This window comes from Gambusia affinis, linkage group LG12 (genome assembly GCF_019740435.1).
Source record: "Gambusia affinis linkage group LG12, SWU_Gaff_1.0, whole genome shotgun sequence".
NCBI lineage: Eukaryota > Metazoa > Chordata > Actinopteri > Cyprinodontiformes > Poeciliidae > Gambusia > Gambusia affinis.
In genome coordinates this window covers 23341717-23361853 of record NC_057879.1, presented here as the reverse complement: position 1 = coordinate 23361853, position 20137 = coordinate 23341717, and the positions used below count along the sequence as shown (strand labels likewise).

The 20137-nt window shown below is 37.3% G+C and overlaps 1 protein-coding gene across 1 annotated transcript; it reads right to left on the bottom strand.

Annotated features, from left to right (window-relative positions):
- Positions 1 to 147: 147 nt before the first annotated feature.
- si:dkeyp-68b7.12 (rho GTPase-activating protein 30) lies at positions 148 to 16585 on the bottom strand. Its single transcript, XM_044133728.1, has 14 exons — positions 16520 to 16585; positions 15621 to 15968; positions 12621 to 12723; positions 11355 to 11499; positions 11133 to 11215; positions 10841 to 10948; positions 10456 to 10574; positions 10217 to 10385; positions 9945 to 10042; positions 9620 to 9691; positions 7092 to 7835; positions 6232 to 6443; positions 4731 to 5278; positions 148 to 3130 (listed from the first exon to the last, which is right to left on the bottom strand). The coding sequence occupies exons 2-14, from the start codon at positions 15706 to 15708 to the stop codon at positions 2128 to 2130; spliced, it is 3492 nt and encodes a 1163-aa protein (XP_043989663.1). The 5' UTR covers positions 15709 to 15968; positions 16520 to 16585; the 3' UTR covers positions 148 to 2127.
- Between the last annotated feature and the right edge of the window lie 3552 nt (positions 16586 to 20137).

Here is a 20137-nt window from a genome sequence, read left to right as displayed (position 1 = left end):
CTGTACTTCAGAGCATCGCTGACCTAAAATTATTTCTTTTATTAGACATACGTGAATGTCTACATATCTAAACGTCCGTGGGGTTTCCAATACAAGGTAATAACATCTAGTGTTTTCTAAAAAGAACATAATGCATCAAACACTTCATTAATTCACAATGCTCTTTATTCAAATGCCTCAAACCAGACATGTCAATCAATTTCAGATAAACTATTTATGTACATAAACCTTGCATAGAAACAACTGACCTAAAGATAAGTGCAAACAGTAAGTGCTTTGGAGACACTTTCAAAACTAATCTTCAAATCTTGAGAATCAAAATGCAGGTAAACAAAGTGAAATGGGTTTTTTATAAAAACCATCACACATCAGAGATGAAGAATTTAAAGGCTGTTTATCTGTTTAACGTGTGATGTTGGAGCAGCACTAAATCCTTCGTTCCACCTCAATGTTTGCATTTTTTTATGTTTTATTTAGAATAATTCCAGGCATAATTATTAAGGCCTGGGATTAAGACATAATGATAGTTATATCATTACATAGTTATAGCAAACTGAATATCATCACCCTTTTATTTTAAATGTATCTTATTGCATTTGTGTCTGATGAATGCAAAATTAAAATTAGAAAAAATCTGGTAAAAATTAAGGCCTTACATTAAATTATAATCTTTTATTTCAGTTCCATAATCTCACCTTTGAAAATGAAGAAAAATAAAAAATACACTTTTAACTTTACCACATTTATTCAGTACGAATGAAAACTCTCATGTTAGTTTTGACTCCCTTCACAATTATTGTGACCTTAATGAAGCTGAACTATTTTTTAAATGTATTCTCTATATTTTTAAGCTGTTCCTAGTTCTGGGGTGGAAGTGTAACGTGACACAGAGGCCGATTTCTATTAGCTGTTTTTCAAAATGGGGAAGAGAAGGAAATATATCATTAAAGTCAGGGAAGTTGATATACAATTGAGAAAATAAGTAGTTCTCATTGCAACTTGCCCATAGGGGCAGAGTAATAATTAAAAAGTGTAAAACAGCTGGAACCCACATTTATCTTTCCAGTGAGGAGGCCGGTGAAGGAGGATGAATAAAGTCTCCACAAAGTGGCATACTGGAGTCACTAAAGCTCCAAGGGTGCCAATAATTACACAGTGAGATTTTACCACTAAAACATATGGTGGTAGCTTTTTATGCATCTTTACCATGGGGGCCAATAACTGCAGAGGGAGGTATGTGACTTTGTAAAATGTTTTTCTTTTAATAAGGACAACAAAGCTACAGTGATGCCTGTAAACCAATAAAACTAAATATTTACAATGATGACAAAAATGTCAGCAATTGCAAAATGAAACAATGACAAAGTTTTACTTTCGCCTGGGCAGAGAGCCTCGTGAACATCGAATCTGAAGCATCTGCTTCACTGGCTGTGTTTCCATTGATAGTAAATTTGGGCAAATTGGAATTTTTAAAATCCGGTTCATGGAAACACAGCAATCTTGAAAAAGCTCACATTTTTGTGCTAGCATGAGGTGGTTTTTTCAGTCATATCGAAATGGATGTATTTCAAAAAACTGCCATGGAATACATTTTTTTGTATCACAGCTGTCGATCACGTGATCGACAGCTGGATCTTACTACTATCGGAAACGCCAAAGAAGATGACAGGAAGGGATAGGAAGATAAAAGTTTGGGGTTTTTTTCTGACAATGTCCAGCTGGCTCAAACAGAGCTCTCACAGTTTATAAAAAGATGAGTTTGTCATTCAGACATATTGAATCTGTAGCTAAAATCTGCAACTACAATTTCCCCAAAATGCTGCATACGTAGCCGTTCCCAAATATAAGGGACTTGTCGCTCCAAGGCCTGAATAAAACGCTGACATCTCCTCTGAAGGCAATGAGCGCTAGTGGCTGAGTTATGAATATAATCTCAAGTAACTGTTTACATCACGTTACTGCTGTGGATTTAAGGACTTATTGGGTGAACAAACGTATTCACGTGATTATAATTGTATTTCTTATTTAATGAAGACGTTGCAATTGTGAAATTTTGTTTCTGTCCACACAAGTGGAATGTCGACAAAGTTTTGCACACATTTGTAATGGAGACCCAGCTACTGTCCTTCACTTTCCCAATCCCTCTGTGTCAGCCTCTCCTTCTCTTCCTCGCTCTTTCTCCCGCCTCAGCGTTGCGATAGCCACTGCCTCGTCGAAGCACATGCTGAGCGGGCTGTTCCTCTTCGCATCCCTCACCGCCGCGTCCAGGCCGTCCCTCCTCTTCTCCCTGAGCATTGACGGCCTGTCCTTTTTCTCGGCGGTCTCGCTGTCCCCGTCTCCATCCCGCTCCTTCAGAGCGTTGTCTCTCCTCTCTCTTTCTTGCTGCTGCTGACGGAGGGTCAGCGCGGTGATTTTGCAGTGCTGAGGCTTCGGGGGAACAACCGGCACCGCTTTGACCTGGTAAACCTTAGGCTGCTTGGAGACGACCAGCTTCCTCCCAACGCCTCCTGGGCTGCCACTGCTGTTTGCAGGATTACTTCCTTCCTTTGAGTCCGTAATATCAGATAAGATCACAGACTGTTTATCGGCGCTCGGTTGTGTTCTGCTTTCTGCTATGTCTGCGTCTTCCTTCTCCTTTTCTGTTTCTTCGGAAACCGGATCTTCTCTGTTTTGATGCTGAGCTTCTTGATTTAACTCATTTCTCTCTTCATCTGAAGGTTTCTCTACATTTGGCTCCAGTGATAATGCTTCTGTCTTGTTCATCAAGTCTTCCTCCTCTTCTTCGACATCTGCCTCTGGAGAAGCTTTTCTCACAGTCTGCTCACTCTCCTCATCCTCAATCACTTCACAAACAACATCCTCAATCTCACTCCAAATGTCACTATTTGTCCTGCTGTTTGCATTGTCCTCCTCACTGACTTGTCCTTCAATGTCTTTTGACATATTATCCCTTGTTGTCAAAAGAGAATCATCTCCAGGCTCATCCAGAACCTCTTCCTCATCCTCAGCTTTTGCTCCAGTCAGACTGTCGGTTTCCTGAAGCTCCTCACAGCAGCTTGTTGATGCTTCTGAAGTTAAACATTTTTCACTTTCATTGTCTTCTGCAGAGCTTGGAGATTCATCTGTTGTCCTGCCAAAAGGACAAATAAAAAGCAGTTCAGGCGTCTGCAATAGAAGTAAATCAGCAGAGAAACGTAAAGAATCTTCCTAAAGGAACTTTATCCTATTTGCTCACATTAAAATTAAAAAATTAAAATTAAAATGCAAACAAATTTAAATGTGTTTTATTGAGATACACACACTTATATTAGCCCATAGTTTAGTTCACTTCACTTTAGTTTAATTCACATTAACTTCATAAGTATTTACATTCCTGTTGGTATCTGTACAACTTTACTTATTTATAGTTTTTTATTGTCACTATCTGTAAAACGTGTTTAATTCACGTTTTGTACATTTTTAATTAACCAACTCGACAGAAGCACATTCTTACAGTATGTGTACAGTATTTTTATGACTACACTGAATTCATGCTGAAATCTTGCTCTTTCTGCAGTATTTTTATTCTTTATTCTGTTTATATATGTACCACAGAAACAAAAATGTTTACATACACTGAATCAAATTTTCTCTCTGTCTGAAGTTAAATCAGACCAAACTTTTCTTGTTTCAGCTTAGTTAGAATTATCAAAAATAATTTCTATAAAACTTGGCAAAAACAAATCAAACATTTACATACATTTAGTCAGTATTAAGAAAAACTATTTTAATCTGTATGACATGGATCAAACCTTTTGGGCTTCCTTCCATGGATGTCTGACAGATTTACTGACACATTTGAGTTAACTTTAGGAACACCTGTGGATGTATTTTAAGGCCACACCTTAAACACGCCGCTTTTTATGTTTGACATGAAGGGAAAGGCAAAATAAATCAGACAAGATATCAGGACAAGAACTGCACAGCTGAACAAATCTGGTTCATAGATGCTCAAAGGTAATGTGTTCATCTGATCAAACAATTATATGGTACAAGAGACATGATGGGGATGTCCAACCATCATAAAGCTCAAGAAGGAGATGGGTTCTGTGTCCCAGAGATGACCAAATGTGAAGATGGACCCAAGAACAAAAGCCAAAGACCCAGTGAAGATGCTCACAGAAGCTGGTAAGACAGAGTCATGATCCACAGTCAGACTGTCCTGTGTTGAAAGGCCACTCAGCGAGGAAGAATCCTTCACTTCAAAAGAAACATAAAAAGCCAGACTGCAGCTTGAAAATTAACACAGGGATAAAAATGTTCATTTTTGGAGACGAGTCCTGTCGTCTGATGAAACTAAAGTGGAACAGTTTGGGCGTAATCACCAACAGGAGGAAAAGCTGGGATGGTTACACCATCCTAACTGTGACGTACGGAGGTGGCAGCATCATGTTGTGGGGCTGTTGTGCTGCAGGAGGAACTGGTGCACACTTCTTAAAATAGATGGCATAATGAGGAAAGAACATTATGTGGAAATATTAAAGCAACATCTGAAGATGTCAGCCAGGAAGTAAAACTCTGAACTTTGTTTATAATGCCAATATCCTCGTGCTATTAATAGCTTCTTCTTCATATGTTACATTTTTCATATTATATTTGGTTCTCTTAAACCTTCTTATAGACTGAATGTTAGAGTGGCTTGATAGCTGAAATGAAATCATATATTCATGAGCAAAATGTTAATTTATTACCTGTGTGTGTCCTTTTCAAGCTGATCTTCTCCATGACAAGATTTATCCTCTTCCTCCTTTTTTGTCTCTTGCTTTTCTTCATCATTTCCAGCGTTTTCCTGCGCATGCTCAGTTGCTTCTTCACAGACAGAAAGTTCAACATCCAACGGTTCGCAGCTTTTTTCTTCCAATCTCTGCAGCTCCTGAACCAGATGTCTGTCAGGGCTGGGACAGTCCTGGTTGTCTGATTCAAGCCCAGACAGACCGCTCAAGAAGAAGTCCGATGGCAGACTCTTAACAAACATGCTCTCATCTTCGTCACTGCTGTAATCGTCTTCATCGCCTTCGTCTTCTGAAACATCGTCAGAAGAAAAGTGTTCCTCCGGTCTGTCTATGGGTGACGTCATGTAGGGCAAGCTGAGGGATTTAGTGTGTCGGCTGTTCAGGTCGAGGCTGAGCGGTCGGTGTGGATTCATCTCGGTCACACTCAGCGTCGGTCTCTCAGCTTGAGCCATGGTTTCATACTCATCATCAGAGTGACCAGGAGGCTCGACGGAGAACTCATTAACCTGAAAGGCAAAGAGACCAAAAGGCTTCAAATATTAACTTCATCAGTCAAAATAACAAATTTTGCTGGATGATAAATTGTCCCAGTAATGAACAATAATGTCGTTTTGTGAAACGCTGAATCAGGGCCGTTGTAAATTTAAAAAAGAAGGTCATTTCTAGGCAATTTTCTAGAAAAACACAGGAAATTCCTGAGTTTGAAAAGTCGAAAATGTGCTAGTAAAAAAAATCTGAAATTTTGGGTTTAATTTTTGTAATTTTGTAGAAGAAAAACTGAAAATGTATGAGGTTGAAAAGTCAATAATTTTCTAGAAAAAAAATGAAATTTTGAGATTAATTTCAGAAACTTTCTAGTTTCAAAAGTCAAAACTTTTCAATTTATGAAACTTTGTTTTTTTTCTAGGAAATTTCTGAGATAAATCTCAAATTTCTAGTTTCAAAAGTCAAAACTTTTTAATTTATGAAACTTTGTTTTTTTTCTAGGAAATTTCTGAGATAAATCTCAAATTTTCTGAGTTTTTTTCCTAGTTTTTTTTTTTACTTTTCAAACTCTTAAATTTTTAAGTATTTTCTAGAAAATTTTGGGGAGAAATGTATTTTCTCCTTCTACAAAACGCCGCTGTAAGTTTTGAGACCTTTTTTAAGTAAAATACTGATAACGGCACAAAAAGTAAGTTCGCCTTCTCCAAGATTAAGCAGCTTTAATTTTGTAAAATGAGCACTTTACACTGAAACTAGAAGATTTTATTTTTTTTTAAAAAAGCAACCAAAACATTAAATAAAATATAAAAACACATAAAAACAAAAACATAACTAAAATCGATTACGAAGTCTCTGTAAACAAAATCGCCTTTAAAAACGTATCAAAATGGAAATTATCAAGCGCCTTTTAACTTATGATGTGATGTATTGATTTATTTATTCTACATAATTTACGAGATAATAATGTCCCCACCTGATAGGACACACTGCAGTCCATGTGGTCCATGGCGCTGCAGTCCATGTGGTCCAGGAAATCAAAGTTGTCCTGGATGTAGCCCGACACCTTGTGGTCGTCTTCCTCGGCTTCAGTTGGGTTTAGAAAATCTTCAGAATCAGAAACGTCGTCGTCTTCATGCTGCGAGGCTGCAGCCGCCTGCTGACAGTTCAGATCTGATCCCTTCATTTCTGTACATAAATGATAATCAGGGTCAGAAACATGAGCTCCCAGCGTCAGCTATCGTTTGAATATGATGGAGCACTACGGCTACAGTTAGAAAATGAAACAAATAAAACAAAATTATGTGGATAAAGTCACACTCTTATGAGAATATCATCATAATATAACAAGAAGAAACTCATAATATTACAAGAAGAAAGTTGTTAAAGAATGAAGTCAAAATATTACAAGAATAAACTAGTATTATGACTTAGTCTCTTATTATTTTGACTCTGTTCTTGTATTATTTCAACTTTATTTTTTTACAACTTTAAAACCTCCAAATATAGGTCGCTTCTAAAGTCACTATTGTCATAATACTGACTTTTTTCTCATAATATTGTGACTTTATTCTCATATAATTTTATTCTCATATTATGAGTTTCTTCTCGCATAACTTTATTCTCGCAATTCTGACTTTATTTTCCTAATATTATGACTTTGTTCTTGAACTGCTGCGACTTTATTCCAGTAATCTTGTGCATTTTTTATTTGGTAATACTGCGTCATACAAACAGAAACTTTGCCTGATGCAGAAGGTTAATAGAAGAGATACAACATATTTAGGTCAACATGTTTAACTAATCATTGATTGGTTATGAATTTGTAATAATTACCCATGTAATCGTTATCTTGGTCTTCATTTCCCATGTTTGTGTGATTATCGTCCTCTGTGCTGGAGTTGATGCTTTTCACTCGTTTTTCTCTTGGTACATGTTGGTCTCCCATCTTCTTCTGTCCACAATCTTTTCTTAGCTCCTCACCTTTTTTCTCTTCTCCCCCTTCATTCCTCTCCTCCTCAGAGACTTCTGGTGCCCTTTCACGTTCCTCTGTTTCCAAATCTTCTTTTTCATTTTCACTCTTGTCCTTTTCTTCAACATTTTTGCTCTCTTCCACGTTCCACTCCATTAATTTTGGCTCCTTGATCTCGATCTTTCCCCCTGCCTCATTGCCATCCTGCTTGTCCCCTCCGTCTTTGTCTCTTCCCCGGATGATGACCCTGTCACTGCCACCTCCTTGAAGAACCCCCAACGCCAGGTTAGAGGTGATATGTAGCGGCACAGTGACCATGGTGGGGCCGGTGATGTGCATAGCCGCTCGTCTGGCTTTGTTGGAGAGTCCTGGAGACCTGGTCTGGACGCCCTCGCTGCCTGGTACCGCTAAACCCTCTGGGTCCAGAGCCGTGTAGGTCCCCTGGGTGCCTGCCCCTCCACTCACTAAGCCCGTTCCTCTGCGGTAGGTCACGGCATACTCTCTGCTACCTAACCCGCAGGCGGGCGCTGCGGAGTCTGAGCCAGGTGGAGGCAGGCTGGTGGCAGCAGGGGGCGACAAGTTGGGCGACGGCCCAGAGCGCCTGGAACCTGAAATACAAGAAACAGTTCAAAACAAACAGAATTTTTTTCACTGTAAGAACAATTAAAAAATTTTGCAGCAAAATTTTTTTACACTGCAAAATTAAAAAGTACTCAGAGTAATTAGCCAGTTACTCTGGGTAGTAACTAGTTAAATTTGCTCAATTACTTGGGTAACTTTTTTGAAAAACTTTACTTTTAGGAGTATTTTTACTACGCTGTACTTTTTAGTTTTGCTTGAGTAATTTATTATGAAGTATTTCTACTCCTTCTTGAGTAAATTTATGGATTTTCTATCCACTGAATGAAAAACAAACACATTTTAACCAAAAACATCACCAGACACAGACACACACCTGCAGTTTTGGGGTTTTTATTGAAAGAAACTTACTATTTCTTTTACCTGATTTTGTTATATTTTGTTATTTCAATCAGTTGTTGTCATTTTCATCTTTAAAATACCAAAATTTCCACTTAAATTTATATTTTCATGTATCTGTATATGATTTTTAAATATTAAATGATTGATAATTTGATCAGTTACTCTGTACTTGAGTAGATATTTTACCAAATATGTTTTTTTTCTCGTACTTGAGTAATTTCTTGGATGGCTACTTTTTACTTTTACTTAAGTAAAAATATTTTGAGCAGTTTTAGGGTGTCTTGTCACTGTAAATCCAAATAAGCTGCTGCTGGCCACGCCTCCTAAACTCAACATTTACACTCACACGTGAAAATGGCTGCGCAGTTATACAACCATTCATCTTTGAAAAGCAATAGTAGAGCCTTCTCCTCAACCAACAAGAATGCAGTAAGTGGTTTCTGGATGGTAAGTCAACAACAAAACACTTCTCTTTTCCAGCAGCCGTTGTACAGCATATACCATCTGCAGTAAAACCAGCTGACCCCAAATGTGCTGGAGCTCATCTGTGGTTGCTAGGTAACGGGTTGGACTTCACTGGAGTAGCTAGGTAACAGGAGTTGCTAATTTGTGGCGTTACATTCTGGAGGTTTTTGAAACGGTTCATTTTCCAGACACCAAAAAATATTAACTGATTGCCGAAAAATGTCTGGGTTGTTTGGTTAAACACTTGCACTGTTTATAGAAGCAGTGCGAATCTAAATGGAAGCATAAAATGTGTAAAATGTGAATTTTGCATAATAGGTCCACTTTCATCTATCTTCTATCATTTATCATGGTTGTATGTTTTTAATTCAGCTCCTTCAGCAGTTTTTTTTGTTTCTCTTTCAGCTTCTGCTGTTAAAAATGTTTCTACTGTATTTTATTTTCGACACATACTTGCTTTGCCAATAATTCTGGATTTTTACAGACTTAAAAAAGTATTTCTGCTACAGTTTAGCTTCTTCAGCAGGTCACAAAATTAACTGCATTTTCAAAGCGAATCTGACATAATTCATTCTTTGTCTTTTTTATCATTTCATTTTTCAATTCATCTATGTTATTACATTTTGGTACCTAGTGTGGTCTGCTTACTTAATTAATAGCTACAGTTATTACTACTGCTGTTTCGTGGGTCATAAGGAAATAAAATTAGGAGCTAATTGTTTTGATTATCATCTAAATTCTCTATGTCACCACAAAACTCTTTCATAATACAACATAAAAGTTTACTAAAAATAAAAATAACTTAGCATCCCACCAATTCGGCACAGCAGATAAATAAAATAAAAAGAGTTTCTTGATATAAATTTTGCAGAAGTACTATAATAGCCAGGGACCACATTCTTTAATTTAGTTCAACCAGTTTTTAAAATATTTGAGAGCAAAGCACCTTCATTTGGGTAGGACGGTGTGCTGAGGGAGTCCATGCTTCTTGCAGGTCTTAAAGATGTTCTGTCTTTTTCTGAAATTACAAAAGGAGAATATAAAGACACAGGCAGCACTTAAATGAATGTGGTAAAGGTTTGCATAACTCCATAGTTTGGTATTTTCTACCACTCCAAAAGTTCAGATTATCAGATTATCTGGAGTTTACTCATTTACACTAAATAAATAAATAAATGTATTAAAGTAAGACCAAACTGAAAGCACAATAATTTTTTTTTTTAGAAAAGCCCAAGAATAGAGACAGAGAAATCGAATCTCTCATTTCATACCTTTGGCAGAATGTTTGTGTTTCCGTCGCGGGTCTGGGAATCGTCCTCCAATGTTGAAAATGGACATCCACTTCCTGCCTTTGAGCGATCCTTTCCTCCTGAGGACACATTTTAGTGAACAATGTCTAAATTTTATCCAAATGGGCTGTAATGTCAACACATATCTATGAAGCTAATTTACAGTCCTGTGGCCTTGAATAAGTTTAATCATCTTTAAATGTGTGTATGGTTCTGTATTTATATTTTAGCTAACGGATCAATGATCCCCTCACTTGTCTGTGCCTTCAATGATCGAGTGGTAGGGTCTAATGGGGAGGGGGCCATCGCCTGGACTAATGTTCCCAAAGTTAGGCTGAAAACCCGACGACCTGAAGAACACAAGTTCCGGATTGGGCAGCGCTGACGGCGAGGGGAGGGACTTCCTCCTCTCTGTCGGTGCGCCTAAAGGACGGAGAATGCAGAGATGAAGCAGGAGTCTGAATGTGGGGAATGTCTGAGTGTTTCTCCAGACCTTCGAGAGGAAACAGCTGAGGGACGTGAGTGAGGACGAACTCAACCACGATGGACTGGACCCGGACCTCCATGAAGGCTGCGGTACCGTTGAATCCAGATGCCTCGATGTCCTTGGACCTTATCATGCAGGGAAATAAATGTGTTTATCGACTGGTTTTTAGACGGAACAGCTTTAATTCATGTTAAAAACACAAGGAAGGAGAATTTGAAGAAGTACCAAGATGAAGAAGTAATTGATCAAGGGAAGATTTCAATGGGAAATAATGTATAAAGACAGACAGATAGACAAATCTAATCAATTCACTTATTCTAGAAAGTCAAAGCAATGCCAGTTTTAAGTAACAAAGCAGGTATAAAACACGCTGAGCCTGCCGTTGGCACACCTGAGCAGGTTGGGGGCCCAGACGATGGCCAGGTTGCGAGCGTGCATGTTGGTCTCTGAGGAATAGGAAGCCATCTTGACCAGGTGACGCATCAGAAACTCCAGAGTCCTGCAAGATAAATATTTAACATGATTTCTTCTTTTAAAAAATACAATTTGTCATTATATATACAAATGAACACCTCACTAAGAAACAATTATGTTTAAACAAGAGTCATGTTTGTGTTTACTGTATGAAGTGTTTTAAGAAGCAGAGGATTTCAGTTTTCTGGCTGTCCTGCAGAAGTCTCTACCTGTAATGAGGATCTGGCAGTTCCTTCAGCACATCCCTGATCTTTACCAGCCTCTCCTCCTCCAGCTGGATGGCCACTGCCTCCTGCAGGAGGACATGCATTGTTAGCATTCTCCATTTCTTAAAAAATGTACATTCTCTAAAATCAGTCAACATAATTGTCAATGAGAATTCACTTGATCTTGACCATGTAAGTTCAGAGAACAGCATCAGAGTCACTCACAGCAAACTTGTCATACAGCTGGTATGTGAGCAGAGGGTTGGGCAGCTCTCTGAAATAAGCTTTGCATAGAGAGCTGACGCAGTGGATGTCCTGCAGATACACATCTTTGTTCAGATCTGGAGACCCGTCGTTCTCAAACTCGCCCCTGGTTTCACAGAAACAAAAGATTCATCTCATAGGATTTCACAAACTAATCTAGATTTGATCTAAACTCATTTTCAAATGCGGTCAGAAGAAGGACATTGTACAGAATGCAGAATCACTCGTTGCATTAATAATTTGCATCCTGACAAAGTCTTTTTTAACAACTCTGTCATAAACTCAATTATTTACATGCTAACTGAGATTTGTAGAACCTGAGATGGAGCTCTTATGTTTTTGCTAGTGGTGGGACTCCATTAAAAACATTAATTGAGTTAATTTTATTGCGTTTATTGTAATTAATTAATCAGAATTAATCAACAAACTAAACATTTTCAATTCCAAAACCGTTTTTGCAGCTACACTATTGAATGAATAGACATATGGCTACATACATATTTTTTGTGATAAATTTGTTATTCAGATTAGTGCAAAGTTTTATTATCACTGTTCACCTTTAAAAATTTTCAGGAACCCCTGATCATTCATGTAACTTCTTTCTTCCTTCAAACATCAGCGCCAACATTATTATGTGTGCTGCTACATGTTTAGCATTGAGATGCTATTTTAGGCTTGAACAGCTTTGGAGATCAGCTAACTCCTTTTAGCACAACTTGAACTTGAACACAACAAAAGTATTTACCAGGGTCCCAAAGGATCGCTTTTTGACGCAAAAGATTAATCCACAGTGGGTCAAGAGAAACGGCTTTGTCATCCATGTTTGTTGTTGACGGATGTTGTTTGCGGGTCAGATTTACGGGCGTACCAAAACATGTGACTAGAAAGGTTCTGGCTCGGGACTTTTTAATGTAAAAAAAAATAAAATAAAATAAATGCAATTAATTGCGTTAAAATTGTTAACATGTTAAAATCAAAGTAATTCATGAACTCGTTAAAGTCCCGACTCTAGTTTTGGCGTTTTATTTTACGTGAATTTACACCAACATTCCCTTCTGGGAAGATTAGTTTCATAATCATAATCGATTTTTAATAATTTTGTAACTGTAAAATTATGGATTCAGATTGTTTAGAAATGGTCTTAATATCCCTCACAGGTCATTACTGATGGAAATATCTAGTGTGAATAGTGGATAGCACACAGTTAGCCAAATAAAAGAGACTAACCGTAGTTTCTGGATGTTGGACGAAACTCCAGACAAGCGGTAGATTCCATCCACGATCCCATGTTGCTCCACAAACTCGCTGCAGGCTCGTAGCACCAGGGGAACTGCAGGAAATCACTCTGATTATTAAAAGCAACTATAGAACATCAGACAAAATGAGGTAGGGACAAGATTATAGTACGTCTGTTGATACAATTGTTGAATTTCAATATAGGACTTTCCATATGAAACCAGATCATAAAAATATGGCAAGCTAAAGCCAACCGTTGCTATCCAACACTGCAAAAACTCAAAATTTTGCTAAGTACTTTTGTCTAGTTTCTAGTGCAGATATTACTTGAAATAACCTTTCAGCAAGGCTTAAGAGCTTGTTTTAAGTCAGTAATTCTTGAATATTAATAAAATAGTACAAGTTGCACATAATAAAACCTGAGTGTTTAGATGCTAAACAGAAAAATGGCTTTTTTGCTGTACAGTGCTGTAAATCATTTTTATTTATTATTTTTTACTAAAACGAATTTCTTGATGATGATCTAGAGGAATTCAATCAGCAGTTAGCTTTATGTTTGATCTTTCACATCCATATTAAATAAACAATTTCTTTGTTGTAATTTTCCAATAAAAGTAAGCATGCATGTTTAGCTTAACCACCAGATTTTGTATTTAGGCTGCTGTAATAACCACAATACCTGCTGCTGAACAAATGAGTGAAACAAAATATTAAGACCGCAATTCAACGTCTTCAATCTGTGATGAAATCCCAGTAACAGTACGCTGGCATTTTTTCACAATTTACAGGCATGACCTGTGTGTCTGACAAGTTTCCAGTTGTTTCCTTTTGTTTCAGAAAGACATAATTTGGTGCTAAATGTTGTCTAACTGAACCAGAGACCACAAGAACTAAATGAAGGCTGATCTGAAAAGTCTTAAAAGTTTTAACTAGCTCAATTTTGCAGACATTATCTAGAACAACCAACTGGTTCTTTTTGCAGACCAGAAGGTGTGTCATCATGCACTTTTCCAAACCAATCTTAAAAAATGCCACCTAATTTTTGACATCTTTACCCACAATGAACCAAGTGAAACCATGAAACATGAAGATGCTTCCATCTACCTCATTTGTGGTTTGGGTTCAATGCACCAAGTAAAAAGAATAATAAAATAAAAGCAGTCTAACCTGCAGTGGTAAGCACAACTGCTGGCTCATTGTCAGAGTCTCAGCATTGCCATTGTAGACTTTTATTTTCCATATTTTAAATAGACTCATGCTTCTAGGGATTTTTGGTAACTGAAAAAAAAAGTGGCCTCAGTTCTTTGGTGTTTGTGTTTTTGGCTTAATTGTTTCTGCTGGCTGATTTATGCTTCACAGTTTCTGCCATTATAATTCTTCTTGTAGGCCTATTTTCTAGCATTTCTTTGGTTTATTATGTCATCTTTTGTTTCTCTCATATTGTACACTCACCCGTAAACTTCATTCACCCGCACTGCCTCATTATCCCCACATTTCACCCGGTCTGCCACTCATACAGCTAGCTAGTTACCTAGTTAGCTACCTGGCTGTATAACTAGATAGTTAGATAGCTAGATAAATGGACGGACAGACAGATACTTTATTGATTCCTGAAATACGGGACTCTGTTTTCATATTTTGTGATATTCAAGAGATTAAAAGCTCTTATTTTTCACTGTTCAGTGCCAGATTTTCAGGGTACTTTTGCCCCGACTCACCTCTTGTTCCTTGCTCCGTTTTAAGTCACATTTTATTTTATGTCTCTCAGATTTGTAAGTTTTGCTTGATAAAATTCTCTGTAATGCCTTCATCAGTTGCTGTTGTCAACGTTAAAGGGTCAGTGTTATGTATTTTCCAGGCACAGAGTGCCATTTTATAGCACAATTAAATAACTATGTTACCTACAGTTGTTATAGAAAGGCATATCAAACTCAACCTAAAAGAAATTTGACTTTGCACTTTGATGTCTTGAAATTGGGCATTTATCTCTTTAAGAAGGTCCTGCTCTTTCCAACACGGCGCCTTCAGAACATCATAAAAACAATAGCAACTATGCTTCTCCATTAGGCCGTTTATGACTGTTCTTAATGTCATCATATGATGAGCTCAGAAAATGAGTAGTTCCAGCAGGTGTTTGCTAATTGCTGCTGCCGCTAGTCTGAAGGAGTTAGAAATCAAAACAACATTCTAGGTATATATTTGATAAGGAAATAACAAAACAGTTTGTTTGACTTAAGGCAAAAAAGGTATAATTTACGTACTATACCCCAATTAGCAGAAATTTATGTCTGATTAAGTTTTTTAATTGATGTCACTATCAGCTTTACACATCAAGAAACTGCAATGTCTCCATTGCACTATGCAAAATGCTAAAATTACAAAATTAAACTACTCTACCACACAATAATGCACTTTTTAGTTTCTTCTGAAGAAAAGTTGCACTAGTTTTTGTTTTTTTATTTCAGATTAAACAGAAATACAAATGTAAAAACTTTTATGGTTTTAATATTTTTGTTTGAACATCCATAATTTTGCTCTAATCAACGTTGATTAGAGCAAAATCCAATCCCACTGAACTTTAAAGGTGCGACATGACAACTTATTAAAAACGTTTGAAGGCTGTAAATTCACAAATTTAACTAAAACCTCTCTGACGTGATGAACTCCAGAAGCCCCAGACAGAAATAGCAATGGTAGTCAGTGTTGCAGTAATAAATTATCAGTTTTTGTCAAATCAGGTGTTGTTGAAGTTTTGTGGTTTTAATGTTATTATAGAAAGTCCCTTAAAGAGTACATAAGTGTCTTTGCTAATGATTATTTATGAAACTATAGAATCCTGACAGCTAAAAAGTAAGAAAAAGACTCAATAAGATGCATCTGATGCTTTACGTTCAGGTTCTCAGCAATCTGACTGTGGTTTTGTGATGCAGGAAATACAAATACAGTCATGAGATGAATGTGTCAGGACAGAGGTGATGATTATCCACTTACTCTCCTGATTGGAGGTGGTGAGATGCTCCAGCAGATCACATCCAAACACCTTCTCTTTGTTGCCTCCTTTTCTTCGATTTCTCCGCATCTCTTCCTGCCTCGGGTTTCCACCTCACATTCAGAGCGGCCTGCGGTGCTCCTCCGTCAGCTCAGCCTGCCTTCCTGCCTGCCTGCCTGGGCTGGATTTGCTCTCCAACTCTGGTTAGTGTGGCAGTGAATTTGTGGAGGAGCTGTGCATTTCAGGGACTTTAGCGCACTGCTGCTGCTGCTGCTGGAAACTCTGCCACCAGTTTGAGCTGTTTCGCATTGTAAAGCAGGAGTCTTTGGACAAACTGTTAGTCTTCCCCCCTGCAAAACCAGATATAACAAGTTTTTATCGGTACAAACTGCAGATGACTATCCATGCAAAATCAAACAAGCTGCACTCAATCCTTGGTGTGCAAATGTGGCTTTCCACTTCCCCCCCGATGAACTAAATTTCTTTTTCGAATGACAGGCCACACCCTTGTCCCTGTACTTCTGCTATTCAGTGAAAAGAGCCCCTGAATGATCACCACTGTCACACTTTTTGGGACTCTTTGAGCTGCTGGACCAACTGAAGCCTCCAGTCTCGGCTTTGACCCCACCGCTGTCCTCACAAATGGCATCTTCGCCCTTCCTGAACACATGTCACGGCCATCGCAGGGCCCTTTCTCACTGCAGCGGAAGTCGAGCTTGAAAATACAAACTCAGACCGACATTCAAACTCAACCCTCCACCGTCTCCACCATCCTGACACCTGCTGCCTCCCTCCCGTCGCTCGTCCCATATCTATCCACACAACCCTTTTGAGGTTGGAGTCTAAAACTAGGAACAAAGGCGAAATAAACAAGTTACAAAGCAAAAACAAGTGTTCCTACCTTCACTCTGCAACGGCACACAAGAAGCAGCATAAAGTGATGACGCAAAAAACCACTAAACTTCCCCTGTTAACTTCCTGAGTGTCTCTCCTTCTCTTGTGCTTTCTCTGTGCATGCGGCTCACAGTTTCTCCGCCTCTGTAGGGAAATCAGTTCATTGTACCTGCATGCTGCATCTATTTCCCTTTGTGAGCAACGATTGCCTCTTTATCATCCAACCTCCATGTGGTTTACTCACTCAGATGGGAAGAAGCGGCAGGTTAATATGCATATGAAGAAAAACATTTTCTTTTTCTGTATCTGGAGTTTTTGTGGTCTTTATGATGAAATCTGTCATGTTTTAAATGTTTTTATGTTTTCTGGACAGCATTTTGGTCCTTTTGGTAATTTAAGGTGCTTTCTAAATGAACCAGGTTTGGACTAAATGGGATTATTATCTTTTATAATATTATTAATAGTTTAATAGTTAGTATCATGTTATGCAAATAAACAGTGCAAAAATAAACACTGTTTGTGCCAAAGTACCACAGTTGGTCATAGTCCCAATAAGACTATGGGAGGAAGGATCTATAGTAACGCCTCTTTGTGCACCTTGGACGCAGCAGTCTGTCACTGAAGGAGCTCTTTCGTTCAGCAACAGCTTCATTCATGCGATGGGAGACGTCGTCAAACAGTGATGTTTTATGATAAATGATGACCCAATTGTTAGGTAGCGACGAACGAAGTTTGATGTGCGATTTCAGCTAACAGCCAAAAATAGACTCATTAATTAATTGAATAATGGTTGCATTAAACATATTTTTATGTGTGGTTTCACTTGAGGGCACCCAAAGTGATTTCCTAATGGTTAGGTAATGACGGAGTAGTGGTTAGCAACTCTTAACGTGTTGTTTCACTTAACAGAAACACAAATACAGGCTTGGTAATGCGGAAATAGCAGCTAAATAACTTCACTTGGTATTGCACTAACATTTACTTAGCAAGTAGTAATCAAGTAATGGTGAACTGTCAGATGTTGATGTGTGACATCATTTAATGGGGCACACAATGGTTACATATTAAATATGGATTTACTAATGATAAACAACATATTGTTTTGGCACTGATTTCTACTTGGATTTAAAACCAGATATAAGCTTGCTATTGGATAACTGTTTCATGATTGATTATCTTCCAGATGGCAAAAAGTTATTCAACCCAACTGATGCCATGAGTAGTTTTGATTCTTAAACAACAACCTTGAAAGAAAACACCCTGCTGTTGTGGAAAGTCTTAAGTCTTTTTAAAAAAGGATCAAATCTCTGCCATCAAGCAGAGAAAACTACTAATAACTGATAAGGCCTTTTTAAAACCTGGAAGAAAAGTGGAAAATCATCATTTTTGAGGAAAAAAAAAATCTGAGTTATTGGTTGATCACTTAAACATAGGGCTGGACAATAAATCTACAACAATATCGAACTGATAGTGGATCAATATCACCAGATAAAAGGTCTGATTGTTCTGTTCAACAATTTCATTGAACTCCATTTCAGAGCCGCACAGCATTCTGGGGGATGTAGGCAGAGGAAAGGTTTTAGTTTTTCAAACTCTCACCAAGCTGGCTGAAATCAACTCACTCACTCACTCATTTGGTTACCTAGCAACTCATTCTTTCTGGTTACCTAGCAACAACCTGATTAGTAACTTATGCAGCAGCGGTTTAAGGTTTCACTAATGTGCCTCATAACTTCCTAAAAATATCAAAACAAAGTGGAGTGAAAACTTTGGCCAAAACAAGGTCACATTGGCAGTATTTCAGATATTTACAAAAAAAACAAATCAAATGATCAATAATATGAAGCGCTCATATGTGAAAAGTTTTTCAGTCACATTGACCAACTCTATTTAAACTTTATGTGACTTCAAATCAAAGAAAAACAACTAATCCTAAATACTGAAAGTAAGATCATTTATCAGTGGGGAAAAAGGAATCAATTTGCAAGGGAGAATAAAGTGCAAGGGAAAAATAAACGAACTAAAAAAGAAGGTCATGTGTTCTGATCAGTCCAGATTTACCCTCTTCCAGAGTGACGGGCGCCTCGGGGTAAGAAGAAGGGCAGAAGAAGTGATGCTTAGTCAAATGTTTCTGGCTGTGCCGCTGATCCAGATTTGGAAAAAACAACAAAAACCACAGAAAACTTAGGGGAAATTTTGTTATTTGATCAAAAAAAACAAAACATTTCAATCTGTATTCAACAGGTTTCAGGTAACACCACAGTTTTACACAAATATATAAAGAGTAAGACATTAAGGGTTTTCATAAATATCAAAGCTTTATCCTGCAAAACTACATGATCAGACTTGCATAGGAAAATAGCAAAGGAAGGTTCTAGACATCTGAGTTCCTGTTAAAGAGACCAGATTTAGGCCTAAATAATAAATTTTAGAGATAATTCAGTTTGTAAAATGGTGTTTTTGCAAAAACACTTCAATGCTCAAAAACAAGGAACCTAAACACCTGAAAATCTCTTGCACTAGATCTGTTTTAGACACTTAGTAGATTTGGAAACCAAAATATTAGCAGCTGTATTATCTAGAGACATTTACCAAAAACATTTGTGACCATCTTTTCTCCTCACAAAGGCCAAATTGTGCTGTTTTCTTTTGTTGTCAACAAGAAGTTAACCACAAAACAATTTATTTTTCTGGTACCGTAAACCCATGTTCTCATTTTAAGCAGCAATCTGACCTCCAGAGTGAAGAAGTTTTCTGAATAATTTTGAAATGAGGGAGAAATGCTCTTCATCCCAGAACCAAAATGTTTGAAAAAACAGTCCTTGATAGAAATCAACAATAAATTTGTTTTAAGTGAAAGTCACCATTTTGAGAGTTAAAAGTTTAAATAAAATTTGGATCATTTATCAGCTTAAATCCAGGAAATTGAAGCCACTGTTAATGAATATTCAGCAAAAACTGCAGAATATTTCACTAGCCAGATCTGTTATCTTCATTTCTATTTCATCCTGCAGATATTTAACCATGTTGTCACGACTTTAACACAAGAAATGATTGCAATAAATTGTGTTTTGGCTTAAATTCTGACAGCAGAACTTCATAAACTGGTGGTTTTGGGGGATTAAAAAAAGAATATTGAATAGTAAACAGAATATACAACTACGGAGCCACAAAAGTACCACAATCCCACAAATAAATAACTGAATTATTTTTATAGGTGATCATTTAAAGAAATCAAAATAAATGAACTTTTACATAATTTCAATTGTATTCTTAAAGTGTTAATTTAATTGTTTTACATTTTATTTCAAACAGTGCATGATAATAAATTATTCATTTGCCCTCTGACCTTTGTAATAAACCCAAACATGTGATTGCTTAACTCAATTGCTGATCAATCATCTTATCTATAGAAATATTAGCCCCACCCACTCATTTTCATGGGTAAGGCTGATAATAATAATCAGAATGTGCTGCAGCTTTTGAAATATTTAATGCTTTTTTACATTTTTTGTATTATCTATCTATTTATAGATTTAAATAAAGGCAAATCAATTTGTTTCAAATATAAATTTCCAAATGTATTTAAATAATCACTTTGTTTATCTATTAAATTGTGGCACTT

Coding starts and splice junctions, on each gene's coding strand:
- si:dkeyp-68b7.12 (XM_044133728.1), bottom strand. CDS start 15,708: ATGCGGAGAAATCGAAGAAAAGGAGGCAACAAAGAGAAGGTGTTTGGA. Junction 12,724..15,620: donor CACCACCTCCAATCAGGAGA/GTAAGTGGATAA, acceptor GATTTCCTGCAG/TTCCCCTGGTGCTACGAGCC. Junction 6,444..7,091: donor CCAAGATAACGATTACATGG/GTAATTATTACA, acceptor ATTTATGTACAG/AAATGAAGGGATCAGATCTG.